Raw genomic sequence first — 26,833 nt, 5'->3', positions numbered from 1 at the left:
ATAGTATCTGACAAATGCTTACTTAATAACTATTTACCAGATTTGTGAGTGATTAAAAGAATTACTAAGTAGTTCTAAATCTTAGTATGTCATCTTTGGACCAATGACCACAATCATGACTTGCCACAACTATCTTAAGATTTCAGAGAAATAATTTGTTTTCTTTTCCTCTCCCACCTCCTTGAATAAGGCCTGTGGACCCATATTGTAACTAACTTCTTTACTCATTTGAAAATGATGAAATTAAACTTTAAGGTACCTTACAAAGAGTGTTCAGTATCCATACAGCCACGTACTTTCATCTTAGAATACTACCCAAAATGTGAAATCTTGACTAATGGGGGAAATTTGCTCTAGTTCTTTTTTTGTAATGTTTGAAGGCTTTATCAAATAAATTTGTTTTTTAGAGTTAATTCTAATGAAGGTGGAGGTTCAACAGACTTCTAGACATTTCTGATTTAAATCCCTATTATCTTTTCCCCATTTTTTAAATTGAAATATAGTTGATATACAATATTACATGTTATAGGTGTACAGCATAATGATTCACAACTTTTTAAAACTATATTCCATGAGTAATTACTACAAAATGCTGACTGTATTCCCTGTTGTACAATACATCCTTGTAGCTTATTTATTTTATACATAATAGTTTGTGCCTCTTAATCCCCTACCCTTTTCTTGCCCTATCCCGCTTCCCTCTCCCCACTGATAAGCACTAGTTTGTTCTCCATATTTGTGAGTCTGTTTCTTTTTTGTTATATTCACTAGTTTGTCCTATTTTTCGATTATACGTAAAAGTGATACCATACAATACTTGTCTTCCTCTGACTTATTTCACTTAGCATAAATGCTCTCCATGTCCACCAATGTTGTTGCAAGTGGCAAAAATTCATCATTTTTTATGGCTGAGTAGTATCCCATCGGAGAAGACAATGGCACCCCACTCTAGTACTCTTGCCTGGAAAATCCCATGGACAGAGGAGCCTGGTAGGCTGCAGTCCATGGGGTCGTGAAGAGTCGGACATGACTGAGTGACTTCACTTTCACTTTTCTCTTTCATGCGTTGGAGAAGGAAATGGCAACCCACTCCATTGTTCTTGCCTGGAGAATCCCAGGGACGGGGGAGCCTGGTGGGCTGCCGTCTATGGGGTTGCACAGAGTCAGACATGACTGAAGTGACTTAGCAGCAGCAGTATCCCATAGTACATATTTACTACTTCTTCTTTATCCATTCATCTGTTGGTGGGCACTTCGTTTGCTTCCGTCTCTTGGCAATTGTCAGTAATTCTGCTGTGAACATTGAGGTGCAGATATCCTTTTGAAGTAGTTTCTTTTGTTTTCTTTCAATATAAACCAAGGAGTGGAATTGCTGGTTCATATAGCAGTTCTGTTTTTAGTTTTCTGAGAAAGTTCTATATTGTTTTTCATGGTGGTTACACCAATTTACATTCCCACCAACAGTATAGGGGGGGTTCCCTTTTCTCCACATCCATTCCAGCATTTGCTATTTATGTTCTCTTGGATACTAGCCATTGTGACAGGTGTGAAGTGATATCTGACTGTGGTTTTGATTCACATTTCCCTAATGATTAGTAATGTTGAACATTTTTTCATATGCCTGTTGATCATCTGTATGTCCTCTTTAGAAGAATGTCTATTCATTTCTTCTGCCTATTTTTTAATCAGGTGGTTTGTTTTTTGGATTGTGATTTGTATCAACTTTTTATATATTCTGGATATTAATTCCTTATCAGTTATATATCATTTGCAAATATTTTTTCCTGTTCATTATTTTGTCTTTTTGTTTTGTTGATGGTTTCCTGTGCTGTGCAGAAGGTTTTAAGTTTAATTAGGTTCCTTTCATTTACTTTGCTTTAGGAGATGAATCTAAAACTAGTTGCAATTTATATCAAAGAGTGTTGTCTATGTTTTCCTCTAGGCGTTTTATGATTTCCAGTCTTACAGTTGGGGCTTTAGAGTTTATTTTCATATATGGTATTAGAAAATGTTCAGATTTTATTGTTTTCCATGGCACTGTCCAGTTTTCCCACACCATTTACTGAAGAGACTGTCTTTTCTCCATTGAATTTGTTGCCTTCTTTGTCATAGATTAATTGAACATAAGTATGTGGATTTATTTCTGGGTTCTCTACTCTGTTCCATTGATCTGTATGTCTGTTTTTGTGTCAGCACCATACTGTTTTGATTACTGTAGCTTTGAATTAGATTGGCCCAAAGGTTCATTTGTGTTTTTTCTTAACATCTTACAGAAAAACCCAAACAAACCTTTTGACCAACCCAGGAGTATTAATTCTGAAATATGAAAGCTGATTCTTCCAGCTCTGTTCTTCATTCTCAAGATTGTACAAGCTGTTAGGGGTCTTTTATGCGCTGTTATCTTTTAATAGCAATGTTTATATATTATTTTATATTGTGGAAAAAATATACCTAATATAAAGTTTAACTTTTTAACGTTTTTTAAGCACACAGTTCTTTGGCATTAGGTACATACACATTTTGTATAACCATCACCACCATCCATTTCCAGAGCTTTTTTTTTATTTTCCCAACCTGAAACTCTACAATTTCCCATTCTCCCCTCCTCTTAGCTCCTGGGAATTATATTCTATTTTCTGTATGAATTTGACTTCCCCAGATACCTCTTAATAACTGGAATCATATAGTATTTGTCCTTTCGTAACTGGTTTATTCTAGTTAGTAGAATGTCTTCAAAGTTCTCCTGTGTTGGAGCATGTTAAAATTTCCTTCCTTTTTAACACTTGCTGTGTGTGTGTGTTTTGTGGATAAAAAATAGATAAACATTTTGTTTTTCCATTCACCTGTCAGTGGACATTTGGGTTGCTTCCACCCCTGTTAATGATTAACATGCTTAATAGAAATCAGTTTACTTGATATCTTTGACTTTAGTTATTAGTTTCTGAGTGAATGGCCTCTTATTCCTAAGTTCTTTAAACCTTTTAAAATTATATATCCAAGTAAAATTTATTTTCTTTCTTACAGCATATAGCATGTTGACAAAAGTCTTACAAAAGTAAAGGAAACGTACATTGTTCATGACCTTTTAACAACAGTACTTTTCAGAGTAATCGTTTCCTCTGAGTTCTCTGTGGTAAATAAATGTGGGTTGTTTCATGTAGGTGCAAAAATTAGTGAATTTTTTTTAAGTTAAGGAAATAAGAAACTTGATTTGTTGAAGTTTTTCCTGTGCAGAATAAAGTTTAATGAAGGTCACAAAAATATTCATAATTATACAACTGGTATGAAATAGTCATACATTTGAATAAAGTATGTTGAAAGCATTGAAATTTTATTTATCCAAAGGAGTATTTATCTGATGATTGTTACTTTTAAATAAATTGAATTTCCTTGGAATGTGAGCTATATTTCTCTTTTATTATAAACCAAATTTCAAGGACAGTCCTGGTCCATGTTTTAAGAGATATACACATTAAATGTCGATATTCTAATCTTTTAAGATTAGTCTTTGAGGAAATCAGTACCTAGTGATAAAAACAAGATGTTTATAAATATGACTTCAAAAAACATCAAAACTTTGAGTAGGAACATCAGTTTTTCTTGCATATGGTTATAGTTGCAGTAAATGATTGCCACCTAGATGAATAAGGAGAGAAAGTATTGATTCTTTTTGTTGACTTCAGTTGTAATCTTTGTACAGAATTTCTCAAAACTCTTTATTCAAATTCATTTTGCAGATTTCTGAGGTTATCTGTAAAGTACAGAAATACACCTTAAATCATTGATTGACTTTAGAACTATATTACTCTGACTTATAGTGTCCTCTCTATGAAATAATTTTCAAACAATCGTGTTACCCCTGCCTCATTGTTCCCTTGATTCTGAATTACTTTTGAAGTATCTCCAAACCTGGTTTCATCCTCAAAAGTTAATGTATCACCTGTCCTTGAGACTGTCCACAGCTATTATAACATAAGTTTGGAAAGCATTATAAAAACATTTAGAATGTAGCGTAGCAGCAGTTTCATCAGAGTTAAGTGCATAGCCATAGTCCTGTTGCTGCTTCAATTTCATTTTTTGATATTGAATTTCTTTAATATAAGCAGTCTCTTTCTCTGTACTTCTTTTCCACCTTCTGCCTTTTTCCTATTGCTTTAACTCTTTTATTTATTTATTTTTTTAATTTAGTTTTGAGAAATTCCTGTCTTTTTGTAAGGGGAAAAAAACATGGGTTTTCTTAAAAAGTGGTTTTAATTGGACATCTTTGCTAAAAGGCATAAATTCAGTATATTTCATAGTAAAATTAGGTATACTGAAGACTTGGTACTCCTAAATCTAGAAAACTTTGAAATATCCAGAACTAGCCTTTTATCTAACAGATATATGAGTACCAGACTTTACTGTGATGATGAGACAAATAAACCTCTTAGGGATTTCCCAGTGGGGAGTCAGACATGTTCAGTTTCTAGCCAACTGAAGAAAACATAGAAGCATATTGGAGCCCAATATCAAAGGCCTTTGAAGCCCAAAGGAAGAAATTTAAAATTCTATTTAGAGATGATTTTTGAGCTGAGTTTAAATAATGAACAGAATTTGAATAATAGATAAGAGAAATTAGTGGAAATACATGGTAAAAAGTAAAAGATGTGAGTGACTCATAGTAAAGGGCGTAAAAATATCTTAACTACAGGAACAGGTGACTTAGAAATGGGTGATTGGGCTGTAGGGGCAAAGAAATTACTGGTTTCACTGTGTCTAACAGAGTGTTTAACATCTAAATATTTGCGTGGATGGAGACGTAGGTAAATGGATGATGAGTGGGTAAATGGAGTGTTTTCTGAACTAGAAGGAACTTTGGAAGTCATCTAGTTCAAACCCCTCTTTTTGTGGATGTGGTAAGTGAGGCCTATACTAGCTAAATATTGAAAGCTGGATGTCATTCATCAGTTTTTATAAAGCCATATCTATATAATATATGCCTAATATAAGATCAATAGTGGAGAATTAACAGTTTTATTTAACTTGTCATGTGCAGTGCAGGAGACTTTTATTGACAAGGGAATTGTTTGTGATTTTTTTAAGAGCATTAACTACATAATTTTAAATAACAGACCTTTTCCTTTTTTAGTGCATTTGCACAATATAACTTGGACCAGTTTACCCCAGTAAAAATTGAAGGTTATGAAGATCAGGTATGTACGTTTCATATAAACACAGGATCTGCTATTCTTTATTTCACTTATAATGGTGAATGTATCCTGCAAGAATTGTAAAGTGGTATGTTTAAAAAAAACTTTTTTAAGTGTTTATGTTAACCATAGCCAATTAGGGGCTAAGTAATTGAAAATGTAGTTTCTTTTGTTGAGACCTATAATGTTACTAGCAAAAAGTCCTTTTTAGAAATACTTAAATGTAATAAGATAATTGCTTTAAATCTACCTTATTGTTTTTTATAGGGAAAAAATCAATCCTATGTTAATCCAAAATCTAGAATATATATTAGTAAGATTTATGTCATAATTTGGTTACTCTGGAATTCTGCAGTTCATGTGAGTAACTTAGCATTTAGTAATTATTAAATCTTTTCTTTCCAAAGTGCAAGTTGGAATTGCTAAGCAAAGAAAAGCCACAAAAAATCACTAGCATTCTTATTTTTTATTTTTTGGTTTAAAGTTACTAATAATTGAACAGTGGTTGTATTCATATTATGCTTACATGAGGCACAATTTATATAAAAGATTTGAAGAAGGAACTCGTAGATAAAACACAACAGAAAGTAGTAACAGTCTCAGTTCAGTTCAGTCGCTCAGTCGTCTCCGACTCTCTGCGACCCCATGAATTGCAGCACGCCAGGCCTCTCTGTCCATCACCAACTCCCGGAGTCTACCCAAACCCGTGTCCATCGAGTCAGTGATGCCATCCAACCATCTCATCCTCTGTCGTCCCCTTCTCCTCCTGCCCCCAATCCTACCCAGCATTAGGGTCTTTTCCAATCAGTCTTTTCTAACAGTCTTTTCCAATCAGTCTTTTCTAACAGTCTCAGTGGCTAATTAAAGCTTGCATTTGGCATTATGTAATATGTGGTCCACTAGTTATCTAGTTACAGGGAGACTAAACAGAAGATGACTTATAACTGAAGGGAAAAAGTAAATCTGGATAGGTAGATAGGAAGACAAATAGATTTATGCATGTGTGTAAATACACACACACATATATAGAGGCTTGTAGTGGGTTTCATTTTATAAAGCTGTTAATTTTTTTTTCCCTTGGGAGATTTTGGGTTTGCTTTTTTTTTAACTGTTATAAACAATACTGTGCTGAACATCATTATATCTCTGAGCACACGGACCATCGTTTTGTTGAGGTAAATCCCTAAAAGATTTGCTAGGTCCAGGGAGTGCATCTTTTTAAAATGTTGGGTAGCTCCCAAATTCATTTTATGAACCTATCATAATTTTAATACTTCAACCTAATAAATATAAAACAACAAAAGCACACTACACTAATCTCCCATATGACTGTAGATTTCAGAACTTTAAATATTGACAAATAGAATCCAGGAGTATATCAAGAATGATATGCCAAGACTAAATGGAATTTATTATGGAAAGTAGGAGTGGTTCTAAGACAACATATGGCTCTATCAATTAGCCAACAAGTCTTATGATATAGCAAAGGACAGTGAAAAGGGGTTTGAAAAATCCAGCAGCTAATCCTCTTTACAAAAACCCTACGTAAAACAGAGGTAGAAGAAAGCCTCTTAAATAAAATAGACTGTTTAACAAAAAACAGTAGTAAATTACAAACACTAATGTGATTTTGGTTAAAATAGAAAACTATCTAGATATGTCCACTTGTCACTATCATTATGTATCATAAATGGGAGGGTCACAAATAAGACAAGAGAATGAGAACTCTTAAAGTTTTTGAAGCAGAGAGAACTCTTAGGTGACATGATTTATATATTTAGAAGTAGTGAGAAACTCCCATAAATTAACCTCCCAACCAAAAGAACCTATTAGACGTAAAAGAATTTTGTGAGATGGCTGAATTTAAGGGAAGTGTACAAAATGCGTTAACTTTCCTCTGTTGTGGCAAGTAGGGACTTTACACTAGAAATAATTGGAGGGGGAGGGGTTTCATTTTAAATAATGGTAATACTGAACATGGGGCTTCCCTGGTGGCTCAGTGGTAAAGAATCTACCTACCAATTCAGGAGACATGGGTTTGATCCCTGGGTTGGGAAGATCCCCTGGAGAAGGAAATAACCCACTCTAATATTCTTGACTGGGTAGAGAGGCCGTGTGGGCTACAGTCCATGGGGTTGCAAAGAGTCAGACATAGTAACCAAACAACAAATATTGAACATAAACCTTAACAGGAAGTGCATGGGATTGTGAAGAAAGTGATGTCTTCTTGAAAAACATAAAATAGTTTCTGAGCGAATGGAAAAGCATAGTGAATTCCATTTTAAAGTAGAAAGTTAAATTGTATAAAAACTAAAATATGAATTTAATGCAATTTGACTTGAATCCTGATAGTTTTTTTAATTGGTCAAAATTTTCATAAACTTTATATGAAAACCTTGCTTGAAAAAACACTTAGAAAAATGTTTTTTAAAGTGGCGAGAGACAGTTGTATCGTTTGATAGCAGAAGATGGTTTACAGCCAGTGTAAAGTCATATCAGAGTGGTATTGTGCAGACAAATAGATCAGGAGAGCAGCATATCAAGTTCAGAATTACATGAATATTAGTATACACGACAAGGTTATAATTTGGACAGGTATATAATAACGGGTATTGGTACAACTGACTTCTATCAACTGTGTATACCATGTAGTTAAGCCAGTCCTCTGTCTCATACAATGTATAGAAATGAACATCAAGTGGATTAAAAATTTGTAAAATGACTAGAATTTTCAGAGAAAAGCATCTACATGTGTAGTTTAAGGGCAAGGGAAACCATCTTAAGACTGGAAACCCAGAAACTGTAAAAGAAAAGATGGGCATTTTTCTGCATATCAATTATTTTAACTGGAGAATAAAACGAATAACTGTAAATAAAGGAAACTTACAAGTTAATAAGAAAAAACCACCCAGATGAAAAATATTAAAAGGTATTTACTCATGGAAGAAAAATTGGTCCACAAACATGGAGATATTTAGACTCAGCCAGAGAAATGTAATTAAAGTAATGAGATATATTTTATACTCATCAGACTGAAGAACAGAACTCTGCCTGTTGATGGTGATAATGTGAAGGGAAACATCTCATTTATTGTTCTTAGAAATGTAGATTATCACAGCCGTTTTCAGAAAGCAATCTAATTATGTGTTAAAAATTAAAAATATACAAACTTTACCTACTGCTACTGTTCTCACTGCTGAGAATCTAAGAGAAATAGAAGCATCCAATGGAAATAGAAACATTAACATGTTAGAATATATATACAATAATACTTCAACATTTTTAATGTACTTGATCCTCCCCCAAAAAAGAAAACAGCCTGGAAATAAAGAGATCGTCCAACGTAGTGGAATGGCAGAACAAATTATGTTGTATCCGTATCAAGGGATAGTATGCAACCATTTAAAAGAATGGTGAGCGGTTTACCAGTTGACTTTGAAGGATTTCTGTAAGGCATTGGTATTGAAAAGAACCACATGCAGAAAAGTATGTGGTCATTTTCATTCCATTCTCATAGAACAGTGACCAAATAAAACCCCTCGATGTGTGTATGTGTATGTATTTATCATGTTATGTAGAATAACATGACTGGAAAAAATTTAAAAGGGTACCTCCTATGTGTGCATAATTTACTTCAGAGGGATGAGGGAGTCCTGATACAGGTATAGAGTCAAATATTGGGAGAGTTGCATGGGAAAGAGGAAATTTTTAAAAACAAAGCACAAAACATCAAATTTATGCATATATAATTTAAATGTACATAAATGAAGAAATTACATTTTTTTTTTTAATTCAGAAGTCAATTAAAAACAACTGTCAATGATTAGCTTACTGAAAACAAGCAACAGGCACTTGACGGTAGGTGAAATTGTGGCCCCAGGAGTAATGCAGGACACACTGAAGAGGATTCTAACTGGATTAAAATCATTCCTTTGTAGCCATTCTCATTAAAGGTTATTACCAGTTCCTTAGTTTTGAGGAACTGGAGACTGATAATAAAAATAGTAACCTGTTCATAGCTCTCCAAAACCAAACCAAATCTGACTCCAGCAGGATATTAGAAGATGAATTTTCCCCCCAACTGGGTAGCTGGATGTTATACTGGGAGAAAATGAGATCCACTTATGTAAACTGAGTAAGACCACCCTTGCTATCTTTATAGTCTAATCATTTGAAGTATTTTAGTTATGCCATATGGTTAGATCAATTGCTTGGAGTAGAATTATTTTATAGTTTTAAAGAAAAAGCTTAAGGAATGTATATATTAATATGACAGTATTTAAGTACTATTTAAATTTTTTTTCCAAAATTCATTGCATCATCGAAGGTACTGATAACAGAACATGGTGACCTGGGAAATGGAAAGTTTTTGGATCCAAAAAACAGAATCTCTTTCAAATTTGATCACTTAAGAAAGGAAGCAACTGATCCAAGACCATATGAAGCAGAAAATGCAATTGAATCATGGAGAACTTCAGTAGAAACTGCTCTACGAGCTTATGTAAAAGAACATTATCCGAATGGAGTCTGCACTGTGAGTCATCCAGTGTGCACTTTTTTCTTTTGTCCTGTGTAAATATGACAAGTGTTTTTGTAATATCTTGAAATTTATAGTAACTTACAGAACAGACATTTAGTAACAATATTTCTTTTTTTGAAGTAAATACTTCTGAGAATGTTTACTAGTTTTTTCAAGAAACTTTAAATAGTAAATCTGTTGTAATCATTAAAAATGGAAAAATGGTTGTACCTTGAATTAAATACAAGTAGTAATTCTCATACGTTGGTTAGAGGAACATAATATGATGAGATTCTTTAATCTCATGTTCATGACTCATCTCTATCAGTTTACAGCAAACTTTTCATTAAATTACAAGATCTTAAATTATTGGAAGTGAAATCTTTTCGTTGTGTGTTTTATAACCAAATTTCTTATATTTTTAATGTGGTTTTTTTCATAGATTTAACCTACTTTTTATTTTCAGGATAAAATATAATAGAAAGTAGGAGTACTTTTTTTTCTTTCATTAAATTGTACCTAGTATGCTTTTTAGTCCCCTACGTTTGTGCTTCCGTGATCTTCTGCATAACCAGTGATCTTCTGAAATGCAAATCAAATTATGAAAATCTGCTTAAAATTCTTCAAGGATTTTGCATTGCACTTCGGAGTCCAGACTTCTGAACATGGCTTTCAAGGCTCTGTGAACCTGGCCTCTGTCTACCAATCTAAGAAGACTGTACATCTTGGTTTATACCTTCTGTCCCAACTTTGTTATTATTACCAATAGCCACCCCATTTGACTCTTAGAAGATGCCTGGTTAGGACAGAAATTCATGTGGTTCCCTTAAGTATCTAACTCTCAGTAATTATTTGAAAAGTATAGCACCGTGACCTGAATGAAATACCATACAGGTTCTTTCAGTTATAAGCCTGTTGACTAGGATTCTTTTGGAAGAATAACTCAAGGATAAGGTGGTATGGTTGAGTTAGAGTCCTCATTTGTCCCCAGGGGATTTAAAGACACAAATTATTCATTACTTTTAAAACAGTTGGCAAGAGATGAAATATTAATAACATCATCAACCCATTACAGGCATTCTCTTAGTGAACTTTCTCAGTTATAAGTAAATTAACTTTCTCACTTCTTTCTCATTACTTTTTTATTTTAAATGTCTAGAGAAATGACAACCCCTGAGATTGTGAAATGTTTTTGAACATATGAGAGTACAGTTAGTTTTTTCCCAATAAGTTGTACTTCGTCAATTGTGAGCTATTTTATGATTCACTAAGAATCTGTGATTCAGTGTATAAGTACTTGTTTTCCCAGCTACTGTATTGGAGTAATGACCTACTTTGTATTCTTTTATATGTTCTTGCCACAGTTCTATACAGTTTTCAGTATTTTATAGATATTTAAAGTTGGACATTCTGTGGCCCTAAATTCACTCTTGTTTTTATTTTCTTTACCAATAAGGTATATGGTAAAAAAATAGATGGACAGCAAACCATTATTGCATGCATAGAAAGCCATCAGTTTCAAGCAAAAAACTTTTGGTAAGTTAAATTTTGTTTTGGGAAATTATGATATTGCTTATATTCTTTGTAGTTCTTGCTTTATTAATTGGGCCTATACCTTGTTTGTGTATGACTGACAAAGAGCAGTACAGTATAAAACTTCAGCCTTTTGATATGAGAGAAATACCTGTTCTATAATCCACCCAATCATTTAAAGGTAGCAGTAAATCTGTTGACAGTGAAAATAAGGTGGGAGAGGGAGGAGTAGTTTTTAGACTAGCAAGCAGCACTCTAAGGGAATATGTGTGCCTATGAGCAGACCATTGGCAGGCCCATATGTTCATTCTGAGAAGGGGTCGTTCCTGAATGAGACTTAACATGGGGGAGGAAGACAGAGATACTTAATAAAGTGAAGGATGATCATTTTTGTGTGTGAACTGTAATGACTCTGAAGTAGATGTTTTCATATGGATTGCTTTTTGCCTGGTTGGCCAATATGAGGAAATAATGACATGTTTTGTACAGTGAGGCAAATTACAGTCATGCCTTATAATTGTTGTACAAATCATTTGATTATGCCTTGTAAAAGTCCAGCTCTCCAAAATACTGGTTTTCTCTACTCATCTTGAAAGTGAAAGCGAAGTTAGTCATGTCCGACTCTTCGCGACTCCATCCATGGGATTTCCCAGGCAAGAATACTGGAGTGGGTTGCCATTTCCTTCTTCAGAGGATCTTCCCGACTCAGGAATCAAACCCAGGTCTCTTGCATTATAGGCATACGCTTTACTGTCTGAGCCACCAGGAAGTCCTGTTCATATTAGACCTTTATTAATCAAGTTGTTGGGCCTTTTTATTCTTAGACAATCCTATTTCTGAGATCTCTCCTATTATAAAATTCTGTGGCTCTCCCAAGACTTTTGTAAGTTCGGAATTGAATGAAATCTTTACTTTTATCCTCATTTTTTTATAATACACGCTAAGCCCTTCAGGGTAGTTCAGTTCAGTTGCTCAGTTGTGTCCGACTCTTTGCGACCCCATGAACCGCAGCACGCCAGGCCTCCCTGTCCATCACCAACTCCCGGAGTTTTCCCAGACTGATATCCATTGAGTCAATGATGCCATCCAGCCATCTCATCCTCTGTTGTCTCCTCCTCCTCCTGCCCTTAATCTTTCCCAGCATCAGGGTCTTTTCCAATGAGTCAGCTCTTCGCATCAGGTGGCCAAAGTATTGGAGTTTCAGCTTCAACATCAGTCCTTTCAATAAACACCCAGGACTGATCTCCTTTAGGATGGACTGGTTGGATCTCCTTGCAGTCCAAGGAACTCTCAAGAGTCTTCTCCAACACCACAGTTCAAAAGCATCAATTCTTCGGCGCTCAGCTTTCTTCACCGTCCAACTCGCACATCCATACATGACCACTGGAAAAACCATAGCCTTGACTATACGGACCTTTGTTGGCAAAGTAATGTCTCTGCTTTTAAATATGCTATCTAGGTTGGTCATAACTTTCCTTCCAAGGAGTAAGTGTCTTTTAATTTCATGGCTGCAGTCACCATCAGCAGTGATTTTGGACCCCAGAAAAATAAAGTCTGCCACTGTTTCCACTGTTTCCCCATCTATCTGCCACGAAGTGATGGGACTGGCTGTTATGATCTTAGTTTTCTGAGTGTTGAGCTTTAAGCCAACTTTTTCACTTTCCACTTTCACTTGCATCAACAGGCTCTTTAGTTCTTCTTTACTTTCTGCCATAAGAGTAGTGTCATCTGCATATCTGAGGTTCTTGATATTTCTCCTGGCAATCGTGATTCCAGCTTGTGTTTCCTCCAGCCTAGCGTTTCTCATGACGTACTCTGCATATAAGTTAAATAAGCAGGGTGACAATATACAGCCTTGACGTACTCCTTTTCCTATTTGGAACCAGTCTGTTGTTCCATGTCCAGTTCTAACTGTTGCTTGCTGACCTGAATACAGGTTTCTCAAGAGGCATGTCAGGTGGTCTGGTATTCCCATCTCTTTCAGAATTTTCCAGTTTATTGTGATCCACACAGTCAAAAGCTTTGGCATAGTCAATAAAGCAGAAATAGATGTCTTTCTGGAACTCTCTTGCTTTTTTGATGATCCAGAGGATGTTGCCAATTTGATCTCTGGTTCCTCTGCCTTTTCTAAAACCAACTTGAACATCTGGAATTGCACGGTTCACGTATTGCTGAAGCCTGGCTTGGAGAATTTTAAGCATTACTTTACTAGCGTGTGAGATGAGTGCAATTGTACAGTAGTTTGAGCATTCTTTGGCATTGCCTTTCTTTGGGACTGGAATGAAAAGTGATCTTTTCCAGTCCTGTGGCCACTGCTAAGTTTTCCATATGTGCTGACATATTGAGTGCAGCACTTTCACAGCATCATCTTTCAGGATTTGAAATAGCTCAACTAGAATTCCATCACCTCCACTAGCTTTGTTCATAGTGGTGGCTTCCTAAGGCCCACTTGACTTCACATTCCAGGATGTCTGGCTCTAGGTGAGTGATCACACCATCGTGATTGTCTGGGTCGTGAAGAACTTTTTTGTACGAATCTTCTGTGTATTCTTGCCACCTCTTCTTAATATCTTAGGTCCCTACCATTTCTGTCCTTTATTGAGCCCATCTAGTAAGTATGGTTATAATATTTACCTTAAGTATTTTAGTCTTTGACTTGTTAGCCAAGTTGGTTGGTGGTGTGTTAAGGGTACAATAGCAGGTATCAGTAACCCCTGTGGACCAGTTTTATCTATGGTCCAAGGTTGCTCTACTGCTTAACCATCACAGAAATAAGTGTAAGTTTACAGGAACATTTGGAGGAAAGCAGATCCATCATCACTGAAGGAAAATCAATTCAATTTGTAGACGTATGCATTATTGACAAGTTGAAGTTTCCTAAAAGTTCTGTTATATTAACTTACTTGTATGGCCTTAATATAAATGTATTTTGTCCATTTTAGGCCTAAAAGCTTGTTGCATTGATTTACCAGTATCTTAAGAAATAAATCTTCACAAAATCGCTATTAATTTATGCTGTTTGTGCCAGGATACTTATAATGAAATCAATCTTGTTGAGATTTGGACTCATTACTCAGTTTTAGTTTAAAATATATTGAAAGATGTTATAGCAAAGTTATTAGTTTATAAATATAGTCAATTTACTGGTTTTCAGAAATACAGTTTGTGTCAGCATGTATAAAATTAAAATGATGTCCTTGAAATTTCTAGTCTGATTCACTTCACATATCTAAATTTTTTTCTAAACTACTGTGAACATTATATTATTGAAGCTAAAGTCACTTCCACTTTTTGGAAAAGATAATTTTATATGACATTCCAAAGTACTAGACATCACATAATGCAGTGTCCTCACTAAAATCTAAATATTTTGGTAGAATGAAATTACTTCAGTTCACCTCAGATACAGATAGAATAAAAATCAGAAGATTCTAGTCATGGACATTTCTTAGATTTCACTAGAGACATTCTTTTCTTGGTCTCTACTGTTTCGCTAACGTTCAGCAGTATTGGGGGCTTAATAAATGGTTGTTGAATAAATTCACATTTGTAATTAAAGCATTAATAGAAGAGAAGGGAAGAATATAATCAAAGGCTAAGAAATCTTGACTGTTTACTCCATTGATGAAAGAGTACTGTCTACACAGTGCAATATACTTTTACTATATAGTAATGCCTTTGGAAGTATCTTTTGAAACAGCTCTCAAAGTGGTACCATTGCTTGATTTGGAATTCCTTTTTTTTTTTCTTTTCACAATCAGTAGTGATATGTGCATATTGCCATTATAAATCAGAATTGTGTATGCTTAGACCTCACTAGTTGTTGATACTAATACCTAGATAAAAAGAATAACCTCTTTTGGAATTGTGAAATAAAAATGAATAGATCTAAGTTCTTTTTCCAAAATGACTGAATTGAGTCACTCAAAATCAGAACATGTTACAAAGTTGTCTTTTATTCTGTAGAGCATATGCTTTGTTCTAATTATAGTACGTCTCAAATAAGTGTTGATTTTAGGTTTGAGAGTAGTATCATACTGTAGGTTTTTGTGATTGGTCAGGTTGCAAGACTATTGGAGGGAACCCAGAAATAATTCTGTATCAAAGCCAGTATAGTGACCCATTAGCTCTGTGACTGTTTACATATTGTTTAAAAAAAAAAAAAAAACTGGTAAGTTTACATATCAGGGTACGTCTTTAGCATGCAAAGAGCAAATAGAAGTTGAAAGGAGTTGCTATGAAAAAGCTATCAGGAAAAAATGAAATCTGTTATCTGAGAGACAAAAATAAATGCTTGTTGCCTGTTTGTAATGTCGCGGTTTCCTATTATTAACCTGTACCAATTTTTATACCAAAAATCATTTTGAAATCTGGGAGGAGGATATTGTACCTTTTATGTGGAAACTAAACCTAAAATTAGAAAAGAAAAAAAATCTGATGCTTATAACCCTTCTCTTTCCAAATATCAAAATCTCCCTAAGAATGTTGAACTGCCATCCATTCTTTTAAAACTAGGGTACTTTGTATCATTTAGTGGATGGTAAACTTGTGAAAGCCCTTGATAATCTGAATATTTATTCAGCTTTTTCTTAATTAAGGCATAAGTGAGAAAATTGATGTAGTTTTGAATTGTATTTTAAGCCTTAGAATTCTGAAATTGCATCCTTTATGTAGATCCTTATCAGTCAGTCAGGTGAAGATTAAATTAAATGTAGCTCATAACTAAACCTAACCTCTTGATTCTTTTGAATATTTCAGTGATTAAAAAAATGAATATACATCATCCATCCCCCACACTCTGTCATTACGTAGCGTAAATTTAAGTCTGGAATTTAAATAATTTAAAATTTATTCAAATTATTTTCCCTACCTTATTTACAGCTGCTGTTTTTATTTTTAAGGAATGGTCGTTGGAGGTCAGAGTGGAAGTTTACAATCACTCCTTCAACCACTCAGGTGGTTGGCATCTTGAAAATTCAGGTATGAAATAAATTAGTTTGCTGATCTCTAGCTGGTTCTGAGCAGAGAAACAACTAATTCATTCGTTTGTATTTTCATAGTACTCAGTAGCTATTTCTTTCCCAGATCTTTGTTTAGAGGTAATGGGGAAAAAAAGTAGTGGTGATTTTATCTTTTAAATAACCTTGCAGTTCATTCCCTAGTCATCAAAAATCTGCAGGGGTAGCTGACAGATTCTAAAAACACAGCTAAAATTAGATGCTATCATTTGGTCTGCTCTTCATACAGTTTGTTGTTCATCCAAGCATCTTCTGGGTTGAGTTGTGCTGTTCTTTTAAATTGGGGTGGAGTTGAAAGAAATATAATATTAATATATGTGTGTGTGTAGATGTATATATATTAATACATGTACATATTACATATATCTTAAGTATCTTCTGTACTCAAGTTTCGCTTATGTGAAACCCACTAGAACTGACTCAATGTAAGCTCAAATGTTTATGTAGAAGAAATCTGATAACTAAGAGGATTTGAAGATAAATATTATTAAGTTACAGAGAAATACTGACTAGTCTCTTCTTGGTTCACTTATTTATTCGGTAACATTTATTATATCATGAAACTGTCACGAAAGGTATTGTGTTAAGAGCCATAAAGGAATAAAGTTGGATCAAACACACTGCTCTATCATTTGACTCCAGAATATATTATTTCTAGTCTTATATCCTATTACTTTTATGTCTTGATATGACTGTCCCTTAAGGGCTAAAGAATAGAAATTATAAACATGGATTCTGAAACCAGATTGCCTGAGTTTGAATCCCAGCTCTATCAGTTGAGTAACATCAGGAAGTCATTTAAGCTTTTATTTCCTCATCAGCTAAGAAAAAAAAAGGAAGAAAAATAGCAATAATGGAATAGCTCATACAGTTGTTTGAAAATGAGTTAACATGGGCAAAGTGGTTAGAACAGAGACAGACATAAAGTGTTAATGAATGTTACCTGTTATTGTTTATATTATTCTTTGCTTCAGTCAGACCTCAGTAGCTCTCACCTGCATAATTTCTGAGATGGTGCCCCTGTTGGGCTAAAGCTTGTTAGGAATAAGGATTGTCTGGTTCTATCTTCAACACTTAACATGATGCATAGCATATAATGTTTACATTATTTTGTTGATTTTCTGGAGCATTTGTCATCTCCTAATCCATTTTTAGAGCTTCCCTGGTGGCTCAGATGGTAAAGAATCTGCCTGCAATGCAGGAGACCTGGTTTCAATCCCTGGATTGGGAAGATCACGTGGAGAAGGGAATGGCAACCCACTCCAGTAGTCTTGCTTGGAGAATGCCGTGGACAGAGGAGCTTGGCGAGCTGCAGTCCATGGGGTCGCAAAGAGTCGGACACGACTGAGCAATTAATGCACACAATCCATTTTTACATGGCCATCAGAAAGATGATTTTTTAAAATTTAAATCTGGATATGTTACTTGCCACTTGAAACCATTTTAGTGGTACATTTACCTACTAGATATTCCAGGCAATACTGCATGGCATACAAGGCCTACCATTGACTCTCCCGTACCTGTGTATTCTATCAGCCACTCCTCTTCCTCCTCAAACTCACACATGCCAGTCTTAGGTACCTATAGGCCTTTCTAAAGTATACTCTTCTCTAAGCTTAGTTGCTTCATCTTCCCTAGTCCGTTATACTCATTTTACTAAACCCAAGAACAATGTCACCTCTTTTCTGAAGTCTTTTTTTTTTTAAGTTTCAGCGAGTCTGGAGTATTGCTAATGTATTTTGTACATACCTCTTACTGTGTTGTGTTGAAATAGGAGGTCAGGGATTGTCTTTTAAAAAGCTCTATGTTTCTGTAACCTCCTGTAGTAGTCGTTTATATTTAATTAATGTTTATTGAATTAATTCATGTCTTTGGATTTGAGGAGTTAAATGGTTAGTGGAAATACACAGAAGATGACTGATGTTGGGAGAGAACATTGTGAGTTTGATTTTGGAAATCTTGAGTTTAGATACTAGTAGAGCATCTGTGAGGTAAAGATGTCCCGCAGTCCAGTCAGTGAAGGGCTTGCCTGAGTAACTGCAGGAATTGCTGCCTAGTTCCTCACTAGCCTGAAGGCGGGAAGACGCTCACTGAAGTTTAAAAGGTCAGGAGCTCTGCAGAGAAGACTGGGTTAGAGCTGAAATTGGTAGTCATCTGCATTGGTGTGATTGTTGAAGCCATGCGGATCTTGATAACTCCTGAAACGTGGTCTCTGTAATTTCTTTTTCTAATAGGTTCATTATTATGAAGATGGTAATGTTCAACTAGTGAGTCATAAAGATATACAAGATTCCCTAACAGTGTCTGTAAGTAATTAATTCCAAAATAAAAGTTAAACAACCTGATACTTCTATCAAACCATAACAGTTTCAGATTAACATTTAAAGTAGTATTTCTGCTTCAGATTTAAGTGTTTTCAGACAGAGGAAAGATGGTAAGTACTTGGAAATTGGTACCTAACTTTTTTTTTAAGCAGGTTTGTTTAAAGAGATATATTTCACCATTTAGTTCACCCATTTAAAGTATAAAATTTATTTATTTGTAGTATATTAACAGGGTTGTACAACAGTCACCACAATCTTATTTACAATATTTTCATCCTCCCAAAATCCAGTGTACCCATTAGCAGTCGTTCCTATTCCCTCCTACCAGCCCTTCCCCCAAGCCTCTCTCAGCCCTAAGCCACAATGAATCTACTTTCTGATTCTATGGATTTTCCTATTCTGGACATTTTATGTAAATGGAATCCTGCAATATGTGTTTTTTTGTGATAGACTTTTTTACCTGCATGATATTTTCAAGGTTCACCCTGTGATAGATGAGTCAGTATTTCTGTCCTTTTTATTGCCGAATAATAACCCATATACCATTATATATTTATCAGTTGATGGACATGTGTGTTGTTTTTCATTTTTGTGCTGTGAACCTCCATGTACCATTTTTTGTGTAGAAATTGTTTTAATTGCTCTTCAGTATGTACAGGGGCTTCCCTTGTAGCTCAGTTGGTAAAAAATCTGCCTGCAGTGCAGGAAACCCGGGTTCGATCCCTGGGTTGGGAAGATCACCTGGAGAAGGAAATGGCAACCCACTCCAGTATCCTTGCCTGGAAAATCTCATGGACAGAGGAGCCTGGTGGGCTGCAGTCCATGGGGTCGCAAAGAGTTGGGCAAGACTGAGCGACTAACACTTACTTAGTTACAGTATATACAGAGTGGTGGCTTTAGTAGGTTGGTCAAGCCTTTTGAAGAGCTGCCAGACTACTTCCAAAGTGGCTGAACTATTTTACTGCCTATCAGTTGTAGTTTCTCCACATCCTCACCAAAACTTGTCTACCTGTTTTGTTATAGCTATCCTAGTTTTTATTAATTGTATCTTATTGTGATTTTTATTTATATTTTCCTGATGGATAGTGATATTGGGCCTATTCTTGTGTATTTATTGGTCATTTGAATAGCTTCTTTGGAAAAATGTCTTTTCAGATCTTTTGTCTATTTTTTAATTAGCTATTTGTGTTTTTTTGTTGTTGTAATTGTTGCTTATGTATCCTGATACAAGTCGTGTGTCAGATATATGATTTACAGATACAAATTCTGTCTGTCTTTTCCCTTTCTTGGTAGTATCATTTGCAGAACAGAAGTAACTGGTTTTGATGGGTTCAGTTTGTTTTTTCTTTTGTTACTTGTGCTTTTGGAATATTAATAGAAACCATCACCTAACCCAGGATCATGAAAATTTACTCCAATGTTTTCTTCTAATAATTTTATGGTTTTAGCTCTTAAACTAAGGTCTGTGATCCTGTAGTTAACTTTTAAGCCCTGTTGTATTTTTTTTCCCCTCTATTTGGATTATGATTTAATGAAGTTTTTCTAAAGTTCAGCTTTCAAATTCTAGAAATTTTGACCTTTTTTTTTTCTTGCAAAGTTCTTTCACACATTCATTTCATTGCAGATACAACTATGTCTTTGTGGAATTTTTTTCTCCCAAGGGTATTAATAATATAATACATTAATAATAACATTTCTGATAAACATTTGTGTTGTATACCTAAAACCATTAGTATATTATAAACATCAACTACTAATACTCAAAAATTTACAGATTTTTTTTTTAAGTTTAATTTTAAGAAACCATTTAATATTAAGAAACATGTGAGACTGTATTAGGCCAGATTCTACCTGAAAAGAAATGAAAACTGTGGGATTTGGAGGTTTTCTTTTTTCTTTGCTTTTGTTTTTGTTTCTTTCAGTTTTTCATTAGCACTAAGGTGATTTCTGGTTTCTTGCCAAATAGTATTCTTGCAAAATTTGCCAGGAAAGATAATTACTGATGTCTTATTTTCTATAAGGCAGTTTCAGTATAGTTCTGTGTCATGAGTATATATGTAAAGTTAATTTTGTAGCAAGGTACTTGGTACTGTCTTCTTTGAGTAATTTGACATTGAGTAAAAATTCTTCCTAAGAGAGATTTGTCTGCAAAATTATAGACTGGAGTTGTGCAAGATCTGGTTGTAGTAATTAAACTTGACTAGTATGCCAGTTTGTGCTGCTTGTTTTAGGAATTACCTTTTCACTTCATCTTAGAGGATTTTCATTTGTTGTTTTATTGTTTTTGGATAGAAAAAAATGTGCCCATTATATAAATATATGTGTAAATATATAAATACTAGAAGATATTAGATAATTTTGTTAACATTTATTTATAAAAAAAGGCTCATTTTCCATTAGCATTTACTATTAGGAAAAATGCAAGGACACATTATATTGAAATGTTTAAAAAGATTTCCAGAAAATATTTAAACACTAAAAATTCACCTTAAACTTTAAAATATGCTTTTTCTAATTGGTAATATTTTTTAAATGTATCGTTATGATGGTGCATATTGTTCATATATTTGGCATATAGTCATTAATTAGAAATCTGTGACTAACTTCTTATCTGTAACGATTATCTATTGACGTGTTTGTAAGTATTATAATTGAATTTTTCATCAGCCCGTATTACTAAGATTTCACTTTCTTTAACCAGGGAACACTAAACACACTCATTCTATAGACTTAAAACGTTTTTGCCTAGTTCCCCTGAAATTTAGAATAGTTATCTTACAGTATTTTCCCTTTGTCATAATTTCCACCTGTGTTATTTAAATTGTAACAAATCATTAACCAGACATCTATTGACATACCTATTTAAAAGTAATAGTGATGTAGTTTTAAGTTACTATTTTATTTTCTTTCGATTTTGTTTTTTATTCAGAATGAGGTGCAAACAGCAAAAGAATTTATAAAGATTGTAGAGGCTGCAGAAAATGAATACCAGGTATGAGTTTCAAAAATATATAATCTATGTTTGCTTATAAATATTGGCACTGAAATTTTAATTTCAGTCATAAGCTTGAACTTTTTCATCATTTCACTATAATAAGATAGTCTTTTTTCATTTTAGTTCAAGGGCAGACTTGTGAAAATGTAGCAAAAACTCAGTTTTAGCCAACTGTAATTTCTGAGTACTGGTCAAAATAGACCAAGATTTTATATGGCTATTTTGTTTCTGACTAGAAATTCTAATATAGGAGGTGTTTCCCAGAACAGTTAGATTATATGTGATCTGCTTAGATCATAGTTCATTTTATACTCGGCTTTTTATAATACATTCTTTATCAGCTTCTAAACTGCATTCTTGAATTTAAGCATTTATGTATTGGACATGGTTCCACTCCTCGCAAATAGTAATTTGTGAAATTGTTCTGAGAGAAATAGTAAAACAGATCCAAAACGAGAGCACACAGAAAATAAATCTAATTTATAATTTCATTTTGTTAAATTTAATTACTCAAAATGATTATAAGTTTTTTCTTTTAGCTGCTTTTAAATAGCTTTTAAAACCATTTTGGGATTTTTACTTGACTTTTTAAAAACAATGAAACAAGCTGCTTAAATAAAGGTGTTTCCTAAAATATCTATGTGTTTTATACATTGTTCTGTTCCTTTTATTTCTTTAAACTTTTAACTGCTGTTTTTCCTAGACTGCCATCAGTGAGAATTACCAGACGATGTCAGACACGACTTTCAAAGCCTTACGTCGACAGTTGCCAGTTACACGCACTAAGATTGATTGGAACAAGATCCTTAGTTACAAGATTGGAAAAGAGATGCAGAATGCATAAGATGAACATTGCATGACCGGATCATTTTAGTGTCTTTGCGTTTAAAAAAAAAAAAATCATTGCAAAAGTATTCAAAACTGTCAAGCTACCCAGTCAGAGGGCTGTTGCCATTTAAAATCACTGTAATTAATTAGTTTGGTTAGAGCACAAAGCTTAGCTAATCAACCTTTTTTTTTTTAATTTCTTTTATTCAGAGAAGATTGAAAGTCAGTTTAGTTTAAATGTCTTTTACTTTCTGTTATGTCTTTCTTTCTTACAATGAAGACATGATTCCTCTAGTTTAATGTCAAAAGTTTTTAAAGTGTTTCAAAAATGTTTTACTTACCGTAACCCTAAAGTTGTTGTCTTTTGGTCTGTGAAGTGGGTAACTGTTGCTCTTTGCCCAGTCCTTTTTAATGGGGTCAATAATGGACATTCTAGTATAAGGTGGTTGATGGATTTAGCCATATATGCTGCTAAAGAAATTGTCTACCTTTCCCCCCTCACCTCTTTCATTTATGTAAGATTGAGATTAGAGGGAAAGCATTTTCTATATCAATTGTGTTTAAACCTTTCAAGAAGGTTATTTAGCTAGCTTAGTGTTTAACTGAACTTTTTTTAAACAAGGCCAAGGTCTAATGCTGTTTTGAGATTCTGAATTAAATGAAAATTCTTATTTCAGAAATGCATTTAATGCTTTTTTTTCCTTGTGACAGTTATGCAAATTAGCTTGGATTCCATATGTCCCTGAGTTATTTTTATCATAAAGCCACAAATGTATTATAAGGCAAATTGTAATATATATAATCCTGAACTCATGACCATGTCTCAGTTTATTTTTTTCTTGGAGTGAAAAGTATGAAATTCAATGTGACATTAAAATGAAAATTTTCCTATTTATTTGAGTATAAAAATCACTTACCAGTGAATCATATACTATTTTAAAATACTTTTCTTTGGATATTTGTGATTCTTCACTGGTTGTAAATTAGAAAAGCTGGGAGTACATATGGTGTGCAGTGAAGTCTGAATTTTTCCATCTTCCTATGCATCATAAGCATGTTTGTAATATTTTAAAAAATACATTTACTGATGCTACAGGAATTTCAAGCCTGTGGTGAATGTTAGTATTTACTATAGGGAGAGTGGATTTGTGGTTTCATTCAATTGAGTTATTGCTTATTATACTCCAGTGGAATCCTTTCCTCACATATTCCTGCGGATGTCTGGGCCTGGAAATGTTTTTTTTGAAAACACCACTTTTATTATGTACAATAAAATGTTTCACTAGCTTGAATTGTATAGATTTTAAAAATTCTCTCAATGAAAGCATGTTGTTTTAATTTCTTTTTAAAAAATCACAGTTGGGCTTTGAAAGCATTGAGACTATAAACATACATAAAATTATGACACTTTTGGTTAGATCGTTTTTTCTAGCTTTAAAATACAAGTTTTCTCATTGTGAGGTTCCAGAAGAAAATGAATTAATAGTGTTAACTATCTGTTCCCTTTTTTAAAACACATTTTCAAAAGTCTAATAATGATTCTGAACTAAGCATTAGGTGAATCTTTAGTTGATTAGCTTAATCACGTCAACTGGGCTACATGGGTTTGTCATGCACTGAAGGTTAATTATTTTGACTCTGTTTTATGGCCTAGAATGCTCTGTTAAAAATATATGTAATTGTTTGAGGTGATGTGCATGTAAAAGGTAATATTTATCAAAATAGAGCACAGTCTGAAATAATAGTTGTATAATAGACTTAGTCTTTCATAGTCTAAGATTTGTATTTTATTAAAGTGGAAGAAAACTAGAAACACACAGTATCCTAAAACTCAGGGTTGTCTTTTTAGTAGGAGTCATAACTGAGCGACTGAACTGAACTAAATGTCTGCTTTGTTGAGTAGGCCAAAGTGTGGAAGTAAAGGCAAAATTAGAGCAATTATGCAGTAATGTGGTGGATAGAGAAAGCTGGCTTGGCCTAAGATGGTAGCTATAGGCTGTAGAGGTAGTGGTTTCTGGATATATGTTGAAGATGAAAGCATTTGGATTTGCCAGGATTGGTTATAGAATGTGAGATAAAGGGGAGATGGCAAGGACATTCGGGGTTTGAGAAACCATTGAAGATTCAGGGCCAGGGAGGGCTGGGAGCTTGGTTTTCCAGGGGGAAGTACCTTGTAGCAGTTAGGTACTGGAGATAGGAGGTAGACAAATTCTCTAGACCAGAAGAATAGGAGAGCTGACAGACCTGGGAAACATAGTTGATAGCTAGGCAAAATGGAAGACTATTCAAGGTTAGTGATAGTGAATTTATAAGAAGACTACAAGTAAGGCAGTGTTTGTCTTCGGCCATGTAAAGCAGCAAGAGTGCAGGCCTAGAGTAGGTGAATTGGATTTAACGGAGGTTGCCACAAGAATCTTACTGACCCGATGAAGACGGTCAGTGTTGTAGCGATAGGATGTGAGAGGAGGAGAAAGAGTGAAAATGTGGCACCATCAATGGACTATAAGTCTGTTTAGAAAGAACAGTCTGGAAATGTAGGAAATGGAAGTTAGCATGATGTACTTAAAGTTGAATTTGAGGAGTTACATTTAATCTGTTATGACAAGTATGATCAAGTATGATCAAATATGATCAGTCAGTCACTGACTGAGGTGAGAGAAGAGAGGAATTCAGGAGCCGTGAAGTCCGTGCTTGCTGTGGATATTACAGCCAAGAATTACAGTAGAATTAGGTGTTCTGATGTGAGTGCTGTTTTCTCAGACTATCTGGATGTACATTTATAATACATTTGATAGATAACTATGAGCTGTTTCCTCATTTGGGATTTTGGAAATTAAATGGGGACACTAGCATTCAAAAGGTATCCTGGAAGTTCTGGTTCATTATAAACGTTCTTGGAAAGTGAAATTTTTAGGATGATGATTATGGACGATTATAGATATTTATGGGCTTCCCGGGTGGCTCAGCAGGTAAAGCAACTGCCTGTAACATAGGAGTCAACAGGAGAGATAGTTTGAATCCCTGAATGGGGAAGATCCCTTGGAAAAGGGCATGGCAACCCAAACGGAGGAGCCTGGTGGGCTACGGTCCGTAGCGTCGCAGAGTCGGACACAGCTGAAGTGACTGGGCACTCATGCACATAAGATAATTGTATAGCATTTGGGTGGCCCTTCCTGTGATTAAAATCATTTTTGACTTTTAATCACACCAGAAGGCTTGGGGATAATGCAAGATCCTTTGAAAAGATCTTCCATACTGATCATCAGTTTATATCTTTTCCAGATATTGGTTATAAAATATAAAGACATACCTTGCCAAACACAGGAGTTTGGTAATGCATGTGTGCTCCTAAATTTCCCAAGAAGGTGCATTTCTGTTCACTTCTCTACAGATTATTTAAAAGCAGAATCGCAATATCCGTGCTATTTGTCGATTGGGTTTTAGAACAGCTTAACCAAATTAAAAAAAAAAAAATTTAAAGGCAAGCCTCTTTGTATAAGCATCTTTTTTGACTTTCTACATATTTTGTGAAAGCTTTCTTTTAGGATTGGCTAGTAGTGCTAGCTGTTAGAGAATACGCAAAATATTCACCAATTAAAATAACCAGTTAAACTTCTAAAAGGCCTTATTGGTGTTAGAAATTAATATCAGTTCACTCGTTACCCACTCCAGTATTCTTAGGCTTCCCTTGTGGCTCAGCTGGTAAAGAATCCACCTGCAATGAGGGAGACCTGAGTTCGATCCCTGGGATGGGAAGATCCCCTGGAGAAGGGAACGTCTACCCACTCCAGTATTCTGGTCTGGAGAATTCCATGGACTGTATAGTCCATGGGGTTGCGAAGAGTTGGACATGACTGAGCGATTTTCACTTTCACTTTCAAGATTAATCATGCTGTGTTCAGAGAACTGTTCTAGGCAGTGCAGAGTCAGGAGAATATGGAACTATTCCTTCAAGGAGTCTACAAGGTAGTCATGGGACTATAGCCATGTTTTCTAATTTTTTCACATCATAACCTGAATAGAAAATGGTGGTATTTAAGGCATTCTGGGAGAAATGGATGAGACTGCTTGCAGCTATCCTAAGGGTTGTGGGGATCAGAATCTTTGTACACCTTGAGCCTATTTAGGAATATGTGTAAAATACTTGAAGATTGTTTACAAGATAAACTTCAAGCCTAACTTACCAAAGGTAGCTTTTAAAGGGATGTCAGGCCAAGGAAGTTGTCCTGGGAAGGATGAGTTGAAACTACTTCAGCACAGTATTTTGGTTAAGTGTGCATGTGACTGGTAGGCAGGAAATCCTCTTGTATCTCATCGAAGTGTCAAAATACAGATAACAGCGTATCAGTCTCACTGGTATATCATGGGTCAAATAGCATTACCCAGTTGAAAACGAAATCTGACTTTTTAAAAAGTACATTTCACAA

The 26,833-nt window shown here is 34.6% G+C and overlaps 1 protein-coding gene across 1 annotated transcript in view; it reads left to right on the top strand.

Annotated features, from left to right (window-relative positions):
* Positions 1 to 23,698, top strand: part of CAPZA2 (capping actin protein of muscle Z-line subunit alpha 2) — a 59,875-nt gene extending 36,177 nt beyond the window's left edge. The window contains exons 4-10 of the mRNA XM_081537883.1: positions 5,129 to 5,192; positions 9,517 to 9,723; positions 11,165 to 11,244; positions 16,143 to 16,221; positions 18,494 to 18,565; positions 21,513 to 21,575; positions 22,282 to 23,698. Coding sequence (XP_081394009.1) covers positions 5,129 to 5,192; positions 9,517 to 9,723; positions 11,165 to 11,244; positions 16,143 to 16,221; positions 18,494 to 18,565; positions 21,513 to 21,575; positions 22,282 to 22,422 — 706 coding nt within the window. The 3' untranslated portion in view covers positions 22,423 to 23,698. The remainder of the gene's footprint in view (positions 1 to 5,128; positions 5,193 to 9,516; positions 9,724 to 11,164; positions 11,245 to 16,142; positions 16,222 to 18,493; positions 18,566 to 21,512; positions 21,576 to 22,281) is intronic.
* Positions 23,699 to 26,833: the final 3,135 nt, after the last annotated feature.

This window comes from Giraffa tippelskirchi, chromosome 10 (genome assembly GCF_054371585.1).
Source record: "Giraffa tippelskirchi isolate mGirTip1 chromosome 10, T2T-mGirTip1v1.2.pri, whole genome shotgun sequence".
In the NCBI taxonomy this organism is placed as follows: domain Eukaryota; kingdom Metazoa; phylum Chordata; class Mammalia; order Artiodactyla; family Giraffidae; genus Giraffa; species Giraffa tippelskirchi.
This window is presented reverse-complemented; position numbering and strand designations above follow the sequence as displayed.